Source organism: Semicossyphus pulcher, unplaced genomic scaffold (assembly GCF_022749685.1).
Source record: "Semicossyphus pulcher isolate SPU_LCO1_2020_fin unplaced genomic scaffold, fSemPul1.0.p SCAF_15, whole genome shotgun sequence".
Taxonomy (NCBI): Eukaryota; Metazoa; Chordata; class Actinopteri; order Labriformes; family Labridae; genus Semicossyphus; species Semicossyphus pulcher.
Genome location: NW_027211659.1, coordinates 10,469,738 through 10,484,752, shown reverse-complemented (window position 1 = coordinate 10,484,752; position 15,015 = coordinate 10,469,738). Strand labels below are relative to the sequence as shown.

The following is a 15,015-nucleotide window of genomic DNA, read 5'->3' as shown; positions in this document are numbered from 1 at the left end:
TACAAGGTACAGAGCACTTTAAGCCAGCCCTAAACAAAGTGCTCACCCAAACATTTGACTCAAAACTTCCATCTGAATCAGCAAAGAGGTTAAGCTTCGGTGCATTTGCACAACCTAAAGAGCAGCGTTCATCACTACCCTCCAGCTTTGATCTGGTTGTTAGGGAGGAGCGGTTTCCCCAGGTGGGCTCCCACTGTCAGAATAAACTCCTTGTTTAGCAAGTTTCAAATGATCTTCAGCTGGAAACTCTTCAAAGCAGGCAGAGTAAAAAGGGCGTTACTCCCAAGAGGCCCGGCAGATCCGAGGGGGTCAGAACCAGGATACCACTCTGGGGATGGGATCAATAGGACATTATGTGCTTTAGGAGAGCAATGGAAGCACAAACGCTTTCATGATAGACGCAGAGGGCCTTCAGTGTCAGGAGAAGGCAGAGTGTAAATTTGGTGAGAAGGGAGGAGGCAGGAATTTGCACAAGGTCAGGGCTTGATTAAACTCACATGGAGCAAGAAATGTAAAAACGACTGGGTGTGAGTGTTCAAATAAGAAGCCTACTGAAGTATTTTGTAGCTGTTTGAGACGTAGTAGCAAGCTTTAAGAAAGGGCATTGCAGAAGGATTTACTGTGAAGACATCAGTGAACATTAAACTTTTGAAGCACAGCTGAAAAGTACCACTTTGAAATGAGTCATCTTTAAGTCGCTCTCAGATAACTACAAAAAAAAAAAAAAAAAAAAATCCTTGTACAACTATATATATGCTCAAATACTTGGTTGCCATAGATACCATTTACCTCCTCTGAAGCTGAATAGAACACGCAAGAGTTTAATATTACAATAGATTTTATTTCATATAGTTAAGACACAAAATGAGGCCCCATCCTCCTCAGACTCCAGCCTTCATCTGGTTGTTGGGTGGCAGCGGCTTGCCCAGGTGGGTCCCCACAGTCGGTCCAAACTCCTTGGCGGCGTGTTTCTCACAGACCTCAGGTTTCAGCTGGAAGCCCTTCTCCCTGTCGAAACAGTCCATGGGAGTGAAGGAAAGGGGAGCTTCTCCCAGGAGGCCTTGCAGCCGTGTACGCCAGCCCTCCAGCATGGTGCCGCGCGCCTCGGTGGGAATGAAAGACGGAGCCCAGAAGATCTGAGGAGCCAGAACCTGGAAGCCGCAGTAGTGCAGGATGCCATTCTGCAGAGAGAAAGACTTTTATTGAAAGGAGGTACATTTGCCATATTAGTTCTTGTTGAGTGAGTTTTCCTGGAGAAGTACCTGCAGTGGCCACAGTGTGACATTCATGTCTCCGTTGATGCCGGTCGCACTGAACATGGACTCATGAGCTCCAGTGGAGAAGGACAGCATGGCTTTCTTATCCTGTGCAGACAGCAAACAAATGAAATGTAGAAGACACTCAGAACTACTGATGCAAACCTCTCAATCTGATCACTCACCTTGAATACTCCCTGGCTGTATCGCTTCTCTGGCGAGTAGGCGAAGCCCAGTGTGAGCACCCGATCCATCCAGCCCTTCATGATCGCAGGAACAGTGAACCAGTACATGGGGAACTATAAAGAGGTTTTAAGGTTACTTCAATGCCAAGGAGTTAACTTAAATAACCGTCACAGAAGCTCTTTATACCTGGAAGATAATAAGGTCGGCCTCAGTGAGTTTGCGCTGTTCCTCTGTGATGTCAGCAGACAGTTTCCCTGCCTCCCAGGCCAGTTTGGTCTCCTCTGCATATTGGAAGTGTTTTGCGTTTTTAACCTCTCCTGCGGACGATAAAACAGCTTTTAACTCTGCACAGCAATCAAAGCCAAACTTAAACGCCAATTAGATATTTATATACCTGTGATGTCCTCGGCTGTGGCAGTGGCTTTAAACTTCATAGCGTAAAGATCGGACACTTCAACTGTGCAGCCCTGAGCGGTTAAAACTTTCACAGCAGCGTCTTTAGCTGCTGCGTTGAATGAGCCGGAGCTCTGGTGGGCGTACACGATGAGCACTTTCTTTGCCGCTAAAACAAAAAAGAACAGTTAAGAGTTAGCAAACGTAACAAACTCTCCAACTAGCACATTTTAGAAGTCTTTCAGGTAACAGCAAACTCACCCATTCTGAAGCAAGATGTCAACTGTAGAAGATGAGCGTCACTATAAGATGGTCTGTTGCTGGAAATAGTCACTCATGCTGTGCAAATCTCACACTGCCATTTTTATACACCTGGCCCTGTAGCTCGTTTGCACCCTGCACAGCTGCTGTCAATCAGCAATCAAGGTTGTTAACCCATCGCGCGCTGGAGGATTATCCCTCAGGACTCTCAGCTACAAGTCTACACGTCTTAATATGTAAGTTATGAGGGGACGATAGCTACAGATTTAGCATGTTTTAAACCCAAAATAAATCTTCTACTTTAAGGCAATGTTTCTTTTTCCCGTTTTATCCCAGACAGAGACAGAATGTATGTTTGTCTACGTCTCTTTCTGTGTATCTTACACTCTAACCGTGTGTATATCCGAGAGCATGCACGTCTCTCTTTGTCTGTCTGCCTCCAAGATGTGCACAAAACTATATGCCCCTCCTAAATGTCTCCGAACCACATGAAGCAGATGTGGCTGATCCTCTCACTCTACGGTTACTGCTCTCCAGCTCTGTTTTCCTTTACGTTACTTTCCTCTGAACAAACGCTCGCTTGCGGTCGAGCCCGCTCACGAATATTGCCCTGTTAAAAAAAGAAAAAAAAAGTATGTCAGCTATGAGCATCAAAGGCAGACGAGAGCGGGCACACATGTAGGACTAAAAATCCGCCCTATGTCACATCTTTGCAGCCACTGGGAGGAGAAAGGGTTAATGAAAAACCACTATAAGCACGCCACATGAGTGAGACATATGGATGCGTTTTGTCATCTTCCCTCCTATTGTCTCTCGTTTTTCTCCCTTATTAAACTTAATTTAAGGGCTGGTAGTTGGATTATTTGTCAAACCACAACTTGCATTCTTTAAATTTAAAATTATAAGGCATTCTGGTTTTCATGAGGCCCTCTCTTTTCATCATGTAGCTCATCATACTGCTCCTCTGGCTGCGTTCCCTTTGTTGTGACGGGAAGGGATCATGTGTTTTGCTTGGAGCTACGTTTTCATCATTTGTGACATACATGTTCCCAGACGGCGTGATGTACTTTGTAGTGTGTTACATACCTTTCACAACATGTGTCAGGTAGTGTGTGTGTGAGCTTTAGGCCATATTTGCATTTCTTCTTAAAGGAACATGTGCAGACCACCTGTAGCAGCTGATTTACACAAAACCACAACCATGCAATGAAAACTTAAAGAGTCACATTAATTAAGTACACACACATGGATACAGAGGCTGTTTTTTCTTTATGATAGATGCTGGATAATAAGAGAAAATGTGACCAACAGTGCCCTCATGTGGTCAAAGCTGGGAACTGCAGCAGTTTGGCCACAAGTCTAATAAGATGCTCAAACTTACTGCATTTGATTGCAAGTTGTAAGAGTTTTCAGATGCAACAAAAGTAGAACAAGAGTATATTATTTATTGTTTTGTATTAAGACATTACTACTCACCCATTGGAGGGTAATCAAACTGGCCAACCAGAGGCTTAAAAGCCCCTAAACCAAAAGCCCTGTAGGCTGTAACTGTCGTCCTTTCAAAATAAGACTCTACGTTTAGTTTAAAAGTTATAATGTTATATATATTTACTTCAGTTGCAGAAGGCCTACATTAAATTATTTTTTTGTCAACAACACATACAAGCTGGGTCCCTCCTCCTTGGCTCTTCGTCACCACAAGCTCACTCACCCACCCCGCCGAGCTTACCGACAGCATCACCGTTACCTTTGCGCTAGCATGCTAACTGCCGGTTAGCTTGCCCTACCCGGTTTGAGGCACCTACCTGTCCAACAGAAAGAAGGCGAACTCTGCATCGCTCTTTCGCCATGTTCGCCGGTCTGAATTGGGCCCAGTTGCTAATTTGAACCACTCCCACACTCACCTATACGCTGTGATTGGCTCAGGGAACCACGACAGCGCCCCTCCTGAAAACGTCCCGTGCAAAACAAAACAACAGAATAGATGCAGAGGTAAGGGTGTCACAAACGTTGCATAATTTCCTCTTGTTCCTTGTATATTGCCTGTAGGAAGGGGTGTCGCCCCCTTAGATTCAGCAGTAACAAGACAGTAAAGCTTTTTTTGATAACCTGCAAAAAAAGTTACTGAAAAGAGGCAGGATGTTGTTTTTGTATGACCCCCCATCCATACAGAAACTGTCCTCCCACCTTTCCCCACCAGATGGCGACAGTTCCCAGTTTCCCCTCAAAGACACATTGATTAGATGCAGTTTATGGTTTAATCACAGTTTGTGAATATCTGCCAGAGCTTGAGGCAGTTAGGTCTAAAGTGAGTGATAGCCGTCCAGATGGGGAGCCGTCACTTGTGTCTGGCAGAAGAGAATAACTGTAAAGCAAGCTGCAAGCTTTAACAGATTAATGTCACTGATCTAATCAAAGGAATAGACGGTAAGTTACAGAGCTGCATGATTAACTGTGATGGTTTTGACCGATCGCTGCACTTCTGCCGGGCAGGGACGCAAATTATAAGTTGTTTCTCGGGCCTTTAAAACATCTTACATGCAGAATATCTTCTAAAACAGTTGCGCTCCTGTTTTACTCTCATATCCCAAGCTAAATTATACCTAACTGAGATTAAATTATAAGAAACAACAAAGTACAACTCCTGTATAGAGCTCCAATAAGCACCAAATTGCACCATTTCTCAGGACCGACACACGGCAGCAGCTGCTCCGCTCCTGATTATTCATCCAAAGTTTGGAGCTGGATGATGTAATAAAAGTTTGTTATAACTAGAAACATCTCAACACCTCCGGTTTGATATGAACCAGCTGCTTCTGTGGTTTCCTCTCCTAATACCAGAAGCTGTTACACTGATTTTCTAATGAAACAGAAGTGGCCACATGAGGACACATCTGGTGTCTCCTGTAAATCTACCTGTTGTGTTGAGTGAATGCTGACACTGGTTGCTTCCTCAGATATGCAGAGGGTTGGTGCTGACAAGCAAGTGTCTGTCACTTCACTGGTTACAGTAACTTGTGTCTGGTGTTATGGAGTTAATTTTAGGGCGCTGAGTCGTCCTTCTGTTCTTCTCCTTTTCGTCTCTTAATCAACCTTGGCTGCAAGGTGGCTCAGTGGTTAGCACTGTCGCCTCACAGCTACAAGGTTCCTGGTTCTCCTCGTTCATGCGTGGGCTCCCTCCGGGTACTCCGGCTTCCTCCCACAGACCAAAGGCATGCTCGTTAGGTGAATGCATGACTCTAAAATTGGCCGTAGGTGTGAATGTGAGCGTGAAAGTCTCTATGCGTCTGGGATGTTCCTCGCCTCTCGCTCAACCACAGCTGGGATTGGCTCCAGTCTCCCCCCGCTATACCCTGATAGATAATGAATGGCTGTTAGAACACCACCTTTATTACAGCAGGCTCAGGGTGTACTGATCTTAATGCAGATTACATTTATTGATGTCCAGGAATAGTGGAACTAAGACTGAAAACAGCTCTAAAGGTCACCGGGTCAATTGAGATATGTTTGGTAGAAAAGTCTTCCTCTCATCTTCAGTCCCTAACACACTTGGATTAAAGTTAGCGTCTCACAAAACTTTCCTTAATACCGTCGTTCAAACCTGTCTGCTGTGCCTGGATTATCAGTTTTACTCCTAACTGGAAGCTGTCAGGTTAGCTTCAACATCCTTCTCATAAAAAGTTGCTACTGTATCGATTGCATGACTTTGTTAAAGGGTCTGTAATCCGTCTGCATTCCTGGCTGATAACAGAAGAATAAACCGGCCTCAGCTCAGACACCGATCAGCCATCAGCCAAGTGAATAACATTGATGATCTCACTACAGTAGCACCTGGCAGAGGGTGGGATATGTTAGGCAGCAAGTGAACGTTTTGACCTACGCATGTGGATGGCTGGGTGCGTGTGTGTCGCTTGCCTGGGGAAGACATGGCACCAGGATGCATTATGGGAAGAAGGTGAGCCGGCGGAGGCAGTGTGATGCTTTGGGCAATGTTCTGCTGGGAAACCTCGGGTCCTGCCATTCATGTGGATGTTACTTTGACACTTACCACCTACCTAAACATTGTTGCAGACTAAGTGCACCCCTTGATGTTTCCCTCTTTCAGCAGGATAATGCACCCCACACTGCAGGAATGGTTTGAGCAACACAATGAGTTCAAGGTGTTGACTCGGCCAAATTCTCCAGATCTCAGTCCAATCGAGCGTCTGTGGGATGTGCTGCACGAACAAGTCCGATACACGGAGGCCCCACCTCGCAACTTACAGGACTTAAAGGATCTGCTCCTAACGTCTTAGATACCTCAGATACCTCAGCACACCTTCAGAGGTCTAGCGGAGCCCATGCCTCGACGGGTCAGGGCTGTTTTGGCGGGAGAAGTGGGTCCTACACCATATTAGGCAGGTGGTCATAATGTTATGGCTGATCAGTGTAAAAGAATGATACTGGTCTGATTTAACTGACAGCTGCCAGAATAAGGAGATTCAAGCATCTTATATGGTACAAAAAAAAGGAAACAGAGCAGATTTGAACTTTTGCCTTTGTAGTTTCGTTTCGTAACATATTTTTGTTAATTGCTCTACTTCAGCTAGACTTCCATTTTCTCTCACCTTTCTTCTCCTCCGTTTCCTCTCTTCTCTTCTCTCCGACATGATATTATTATACGCTCGGCAGCCAAGCAGCGTTTCCCGAGCCGAAGCCCCCGAAGGCAACACGATGAAGCGATGCTCACTGAACTGTGACAGCGTCTAGCAGCAAAAACACACACTTACATTGTTAACAGAGAAGGATGACAGACAAACGTTGTGCGTATTTATTTAATGTCACCGCACAGACGCACACTGAGATAAGAGTCACTGCTTTTAGAGCGAGTTCTCCGTCTGAAGCGGAGGCTGCGTCTTTATCTCTGCATTTTATCTCCGCCCCTGAGGAGGCACAAACAGGTGTCTTTTGTAATGTCTGTCTCGCTGCATTAGCTGAGCACAAGCTCTATTTAGGATGTTAGAATGAGCAACATATTGAAGTTGCTGCTTTTAAGTCTGAAGGAGAAATTTGAACACCTCAGACAGGCATTCCCAAGTGATGCTCTCAGGTGTAACACATCCTTCTACTCAGCTCTTCTGTTTAAGCTCCATTTTAATGGTTATATTTGCCTCATTCTGCCTCTTTAAGTTCGTCTTCTCCAGCTTTACAGGTGGGAATTTGATTCCCAGGCTTGAAAGCAAAGCTGAAGTGAATGCCAAATTGAAATTAAAACTGTATAAAAGCCTGCTAAGTTGGAAAGTTAGTTTGTTTTGTTGACAATAAACAGAAGACAAGGGAATAACTGCACTGAATCGACTTACAGCTCCTCACTTTTTTTGCAAAGTTCATGGCACAAACTTGTTACTGCGACTTTTAATTTCCCCGAAGACTTCCTCAAGTTAAACCAAGTTATAATGTATTTATGTGCCGTATTATTGTAAACGTTATTCACTAAATAGATGATGTGCTTCACTTCAGACCAACAGGGCAACAAACTAACGGTAAGGGCAGGCTTGTTTTTATGGCACAGGCCACAGGACTCTCACACGAGCCGGTTGGTGCGTTTGTAATTCTAACTTTTCTTTTTGTGATAAAATGCTTCTCGTTTTGATCCAAACTGCAGGCAGCAACTTCAAGGGCTGAAAAGCCAAAGCCAACGTGGAAGTGCCAAAAACTGCAGTTCCTGAAACGGCCACTTGAGGCAGACTCCAAAGGTGAGTTAATCCCAATAGAGCCTCATGTTAAAAGTCGCAACTTGACAGAAGAAATAAACATGTTTAGAGCCTGGTACAGAACAGAAACGAATTGTCTAATTCCATCCTACTGGGCTATGATTGGCTTGTACTGCTGGGCTGTGATTGGCTGGCATTAGTCACCACACTAAGTTTGACTTTAAATATTTCTGCCAGGAAGCTCTTTAATATAAAAGTCCATGTTGACCTTTTAACCCAAACATGGATCTTTTCCTAAAACTAACCGAGCAGTGTTGATGCCTAAACCTAACCAAACTGTAAATCATTTGGTTCAACTATTTATTTATTTATTTATTTAATGTTTATTTGTATAGGGACAAACTCTAAATTGCTCATAGGTGTGGGTGTGAGTGCGAAAGGTTGTCTGTCTCTATGTGTCAGCCCTGTGATTGACTGGCGACCAGTCCAGGGTGTCCCCCGCCCTTCGCCCAATGACAGCTGGGATAGGCTCCAGCCCCCCGCGACCCTGAACAGGATAAGCGGTATGGATAATGGATGGATGGATGGATGTATAGGGACAAGTACGAAGCAAGTAAACTGATGCCACACACTACAGCATTTATAGCCTTGGCTAATTTGCAATGCCCGTCCCTAGATGGGCCTTTAAAATACATGAAATCAACCACAAACGCACATGAGACAGTACAAAGTCGACTCAACCATAAAACACATAACAAAGCAGGATACATATCCTACTATGAAACCTAATGTAAAACAGGAGGCACAAATTCATACATGACTACAAGACTGAGACCTCTTAAAAAACTGTTTCTGTTTGAGTTTTAAGTAGATGTTGGCATTTAAGTCCCTTTCAAACATGCACTGCACTCCTGAAAATGTCCCAATATTTTCCGGCTTGGCTGCACGCATGAACACAAGCAACTGAAAATTTCACCCCGACTTTTTGCTGACTTTATCCTGCCAGCCTCCTGGTAAAATGTCCGCAAGAAGTCAGGGTGAGCAGATGTGTGAACGCAGCAGGTAACAGTCAGGAACATTCACCGCGAGCTAGTGGGCAGGGTGATGATGCTTTTTACATGACAGCCGCAAAACCCGGAAGAATGACACATAACAGGATGATTAAAAACATCAGAGGTTGAAGAAGAAGAATTATTTACAAGACGACAACGAGATGAAGAGAATCGGGAGCTTCTGGCTGTGAGGGCCGACGCCGATCGTTCACCACCTTGGATAGGTCGTAAACATTAAACTGTGACTTCCTCAGCGCACTTATTACGTCTTGGAAACTGTCCGGAGTGCATGTGTGAAAGTGGCTTTAGTTTCGTATGGGACACAAGCAGCAGTCTCCTGGGTGATAGTCATCAAATCAAACAAGCCAATCCCAGCAGAGTAGTGGGATCTATTTGGGAAAAATGAAGCCTTTAAACAGCAACTTACCAACCACGAGTGTCTTCCTCTTCTTTATTTATTCCGTCTATTGTGCAGCCCTGACACTATTAACCATCACTTGTTTCATTTTAACCACAAAATATGCATCATTCATCTTCTTATGATTTCTAATGAGCTCTTTTTTCAATGACATTATTAAGTTACTTCGTCTCCCTCCAAAATAAATCAGAAAGTTGCGATAAAAACCTTCACAAATGCATCTGAGCTGCTGTAACGTCTCACCTCTCCTGCCCTCCTCCACTCCCCTGTTCCTCCTCATCGCTGTATCCATGGTGACAAAGCTGATCGATTAGATGTCATCTGATCCCAAATCAGCAGAACCAATATGTGACAGCAGATGGTCTCCAGACAGAGAGGAGACCTGAGGGAGGGGGAGGGAGAAACAGGGAGCACATTATAATTAAACTTCTTCAGCTCATTTGCATTTACAGTGTGTTTGTTGGTGACACATGAAGGTTACAGAGACCGACAGGAGGTGAAAGAAAGAAGAAAGTTTAAAGAAAGTAATATGCAAACACAAATAGAGACGTTGTTTAACCTCTAAAATACAGATTTGTCTTTACAAAAAGTTTAAACTAGGAAATGTGCTGCAAATAAATGTGTTTGACTGTGGGTGTGAGTGAAAGATTTGCACATGCATGTTCATTAACACACAGTTGCACATGTGCATGCATGAGCAGAGGAGGAGGAGGAGGAGATCAAAGTGAGGACTGTGGCCTTTAAACAGATGGAGTCCAGACCGAGACAGACGAGGAGTTAAACCCAGGAGAGTTGGTGTATAAAGGGGGGAGGAGAGGACACAAGAGAGGCGAGGAGGATGAAGCTGAGGGCGAAGGACCTGAAAAAGCTCCTTTAATATTTATACAGGCGAATCTGATGAAATCAAGAGTTTGATTTTTGAGCCTTGGTTTGTTGTTTGGTTGTTTGTTTAACTTAATAATCTGTTGATCTTGATTTAAATTCAGCACCAGGAGCTGTCCATTATCTGACTTTCTTCTGTCCCCTCTACGTGGACAGTAACATATGCATTGTTTCTTGGTGATAAAGGGGAATTTGCTTTAGAATAAACATAATATAACAGTATATGTTTCTATTTGTCCAACCCTGTTGTATAGGATATGAATGGAAGTTGTCGATCCGATCCATGTTTAATGTAAAAAGAGGAGACATAGAGGAACTGTTCAAAGTACTCACAACATAAAGCTTCATATGAATATTAACTTCATTATCTAACCTAATATTGTGCATAAACAGATTCTGTCAGCCTAAAACATAGCCACACTACTGTTCTTGCAGGAAACCAAGCTTCTTTTATTACAGCTATTTGAATATGTGTGTGATTTATGAGTGAGTAACTGTAGCAGAATCTAATCTAATGGTCTCAGGGCAATACACACTGCCAATTCCTCAAAATATAACACGAATTCAAATCAACAAAACAGCTACATAAGTCTTATCAGACTGAGGATGTGAACGGTGCATTTCCTGTCCTTGAATCATCTCTGAAAAGCATGTGTAAAATATGAATAACAAACAATCCTGGTAAGTCATCCTCAAGCGTCTGCTCTTCCTGTCGAGCGGCGCCTCCAGGTTGGCATTTTCTAAATCTAAGGATCAGAAATGTCGACATGTTATTTGGAGACAGCGATAATAATATTAAGCATATGTCCGGACCTTTTCAATAACCACACATGAGCGTTTATGGTGGCATTTTCTCTGAGGAAACATTTTCCACCACAGGCACAAAAGGTGGAGACTCTTTACTCACAATGATGATGTTAGCAATGATTAGCGCTGACATTTTCCTCAGAGAGATGAGCAAAAGTAAAATGTCAGGGAACCAAATCTACACCTACAACACAAACTGAACCACGATAACAGGCTTTAAACGTCTATGTATGTTTAAGGCCTAATAACGCTACTCTCCCTCATTCTATACTGCATCGTCCTTACCCCTTTATTTTTGGCAGCACTGGGCAGATTACAATGATCAAATGACAGCACAGTATCTGCTCTGGTGAAATGAACAGAAAATTACAATTATTAAAGGTCTATTTGGCTTCATTAACTTTTATGAATACCTCAGGCGCCACAAATTTAAACGATTTTTCTTTGGTCAAAGCTGGAGGCAATTTTGTTTTGACGATGAGGCAGAAAATTAACTCAGTTTCTTTCTTTTTAGACACTTTTTATGTCGTCACTGAAAGTAGCTCCACGTCTATAAGGCTATAATCATTTTATGATCATCGACAACAAGGCTGCTAATACGTTCGCAGGGTTGCAACCTTCAGAATAAAAGTCTGCTTCTGCAAAAAAATCAAACTAATAAAGTTTTTCACGTTTTGTCAGCTGGGAATAAAAGCAAAAGCAGACTTTTTGGACAACAATCACTATCCCTCCGTGTGACGTCACTTCGCTTCACTTTTATGGAGAGATTGGGGGTCTTATGCTGCGCGCGGAAAGGCGAGGTTGGAAGGAGGAAACACACACAGCAACTCACCAGGCTGTCGCTTTCTGAAGGACGTGGCACCATGACGGACAGAGAGGAGGACGAGCGAGTCAAATCTGATCACACACCTTTTTTCCAGCTCTTTAATTCGACTTAACACAGCATGGAGGCTGATCGAGAGGCAACTTTATGCGCTGGTACATGCACTGACTCTTTACTGAAGACGGGAAGCAGCTTTACCACGTGAGAGTCTTGGGTCAGTTCTCTACGTTTTTTATGTGAGGTAAGTTTAAATTTAACATTGTTTACTTATCTCATCACGCTTACTTCATCTTTGTTCTGCTGTACAGTTTTATTTGTTTTAGGTTTTAGTTGTTGGCTCATTGTGTGTGTACCTTTAAAAAGAAAGCGTTGGAACTAGGAGCAAAAAACACAAGAAGGAGAATGTAAGAAATGAAAGCCTTTAAACTGCTCCTGCTCTGTCAAAACAAGCAATAAGTTTAGCGAACAAAAGACATTTTCTTAAATAAAAAGTGACGAAAAGCGTTAAATTCCATCCACTCCCACTCCAAATTAAGAAGACGTATACGGTATAATGTTGTTTGTGTGCATTTTCAGCACCTCGGACAGCGCCGGTGTCCGCTGGGAGCAAATGTGTACATCGGCCAATAGAGGGCAGCACGAGCCCCTCGTATTTCATAAATATGACCAAGTTTTTAAACGTAATCAACAAAAACTAGCAGTACTACTAAAAGAGTTCCAACTACATATATAGCAGATGTATTGAACACAAATGGCATCAATACAAGTATCGTAATGACATGGGTATAAAAACTAAACGCAGCTTTATTCAAAGAGTCTATTTTCTACCGTTTTCTTCAGGAACTCTGCAGCCTGAGGACGCAAGCGTGATGCTAAGTCCTGACCAGCCTGAGCCCGACCTTTCCTGGGAACAACCGAACACGGTGACCCTTCAGGCCCCCTTGAACGTGCAGTGTGGGTCCGTGGTTGTAGCGGGCAAAGCGCGCTCCATGGTGCACGCGCATTCCCTCAGCAGGGAGGAGAAGAGGCGGAAGCGGCGCGCGACAGCTAGGTATCGATCTGCGCATGCCAGCAGAGAGCGGATCCGGGTAGTGGCTTTTAATGTGGCCTTCGCTGAGCTGAGAAGACTGCTCCCTACGCTGCCACCAGACAAGAAGCTGTCCAAGATTGAGATACTGAGGCTCGCGATTTGTTACATCTCCTACCTCAAGCACGTGCTCGATGTTTAGTCTTGACTGAATCAGGAAGACTTCTTGTAGCCAGTAATGAGAGATGAATGTTGCCTAAAATTTTGAGGAATACCCTGTATTTGAGGGTCAAAAGGTCGTGCAGAGTCGCCCTACACAGGCACACTGTACTTCTGTGTTTACTAAGACTTCTAAGGGGATAAGACATTGATTTTTCTTTATAAAAGTAAGAGCTCATGTTTTAAAGGCTGCCGTGTATTATTGTTTGCCAAACTACTAACACAAAGCCTGACCTTAACTTTGCTGCCTTCTCTTCATCAAAGCTCGTCTGTTGTGACTTTGTTCTCCCTTTTACCACATTGTAAATATAGCCTGTTTCTTTCAAATATACCAAAAGTCCACTACACTTTGTGTGCTTTCTTCTACCATGTAGCATTCAGTTTCTGATGAAGTGGTGTTTGAAATACATGTTAAAATTAAACCGCAAGAGCGAAGAAATGTTTAAAAAACCTGTTTGATGCTGTTTTGATCCCAGTTCTCCAGCAATCCAGAGGGCCTTTGCAAAGGCAATATCAGATTTGTAGACCTTGTAAGATCTCTTCTTATATCATGTCTTCTAAAAGCATTTTGCAAGCATTTGAAGTTTTTCATTTCCTTTCCTTGATCTCTTTTTTTAGTCTAAATAGAGCCATTAAGGAACAAGCTGTTTCTTAAGCACATGGGTAAAGTCTCCCTCTGGATGGGGCAGGTGTTTCTCCAGACAGACCAAAACAACCGTAATGTGGCCATCAGTCTGCCATCTCTCCGGGGACTCGCGCACACAAATGCACCCACATACAAACGAGGCATTAATGTGATAGTACACAAGAAACACGCCGACAAAAAATAGTTTAACTGGCTTTATTTTAATGTAGCAGTGACAGTGAGAGTGGGCCTAAAACACATCTTTGAATAATCTCCACTGCACATGGTTGTTTTAGTCTTTAATGCAAATATCATGAATTTATAATTTAAAGACAAAAAAGAAAGAAGAAAAAATAACTAAGTATCCAATGGGAAGGGTTTTCACTGTCCAGGCTTTCCACATTACCAAAACATTGCTTTTTTTATATCCGTATGAGATCAGGCAGCAGATCTGAACCGCAGCTCGTCCCTTTTGATTTCCCTCTCCATTAGTCAGAAGCCGTCTGTGCTCCTGCTCTCGTCTCTTTATGTGCGTCTCTGCGCTGTAATGTGGCCCGAGGGGCTCCAGGTTTTTGTTCATGTCCACTCCAGCAGCAGGAGTGACAGGCCTTTGTCTACACACTGCACAAAACGCACACTGGGACTACACACTGGATACAATAGTTGCGGAGAGAGGCAGAACATCAGATTTTAAGATAAATGGAGCAGGGGGAACTTCTAAAGCCCGTACATTAATAATATTCTATTTAGTTGAGCCAATGTGGGTCGAATACTAAAACTAGAACTGTAGGCTGTTAGGGTCTGCATACAGCTCTGTCACTGACCACGGACACTGAAAGTTACACAGTTAAATTTAGTTTGTGAAAAGGTTTGAGATGTGGTTTGGTGTTATTCTGGACTTCCCTCTTCAAAGGTCACGCTTCCTGCACAGATATCATTCTTAAGACTTGTCAGGCCTGGTGTGAAAAGAGCAACACTGCCCTCTGACGGAGCTACGCTGAGGGAAAGGTAGCTTAGGCTTTTTAAATTAAAAACTTTAAAGGGTATCTTACACTGGATGGTGTTTTTCGCCCTTATAAAATTGTAGATAAATTCCCATTTTGTTAATGTAGGTTTAAAAAAGAACACAGACAATTGAACTGCTGACATTAAATCAACTGTTATTTTTAAGCCTAAGAATAAACTTTAAAACTCATCACTTCTATTGTGCCTTTTACTAATATAATGTTGCTTTTTCTTAATATAATGTAAGGAAATCTAATGACGTTTGTATTTTAGAAAAAAACACCTGCCACATATTAGCGCCATGATCTACCTGGTCTTAGTGCAAAAATGACCTTTGCAACCCTTTGCATAAAAGTGAAAACATTTCC

At 43.2% G+C, this 15,015-nt stretch overlaps 2 protein-coding genes across 2 annotated transcripts; one reads left to right on the top strand and one right to left on the bottom strand.

The window, feature by feature from the left end:
• Positions 1–881: 881 nt before the first annotated feature.
• On the bottom strand, positions 882–9,551 carry LOC138592606 (ribosyldihydronicotinamide dehydrogenase [quinone]-like). The gene is made up of 6 exons (XM_069663440.1): positions 9,503–9,551; positions 1,837–2,004; positions 1,629–1,759; positions 1,442–1,555; positions 1,263–1,364; positions 882–1,181 (listed from the first exon to the last, which is right to left on the bottom strand). The coding sequence occupies exons 1-6, from the start codon at positions 9,549–9,551 to the stop codon at positions 882–884; spliced, it is 864 nt and encodes a 287-aa protein (XP_069519541.1).
• Positions 9,552–12,640: 3,089 nt separating this feature from the next.
• Positions 12,641–13,000, top strand: LOC138592913 (helix-loop-helix protein 2-like). The gene has a single exon (XM_069663808.1). The coding sequence runs from the start codon at positions 12,641–12,643 to the stop codon at positions 12,998–13,000; it is 360 nt and encodes a 119-aa protein (XP_069519909.1).
• The last annotated feature ends 2,015 nt before the right edge of the window (positions 13,001–15,015 follow it).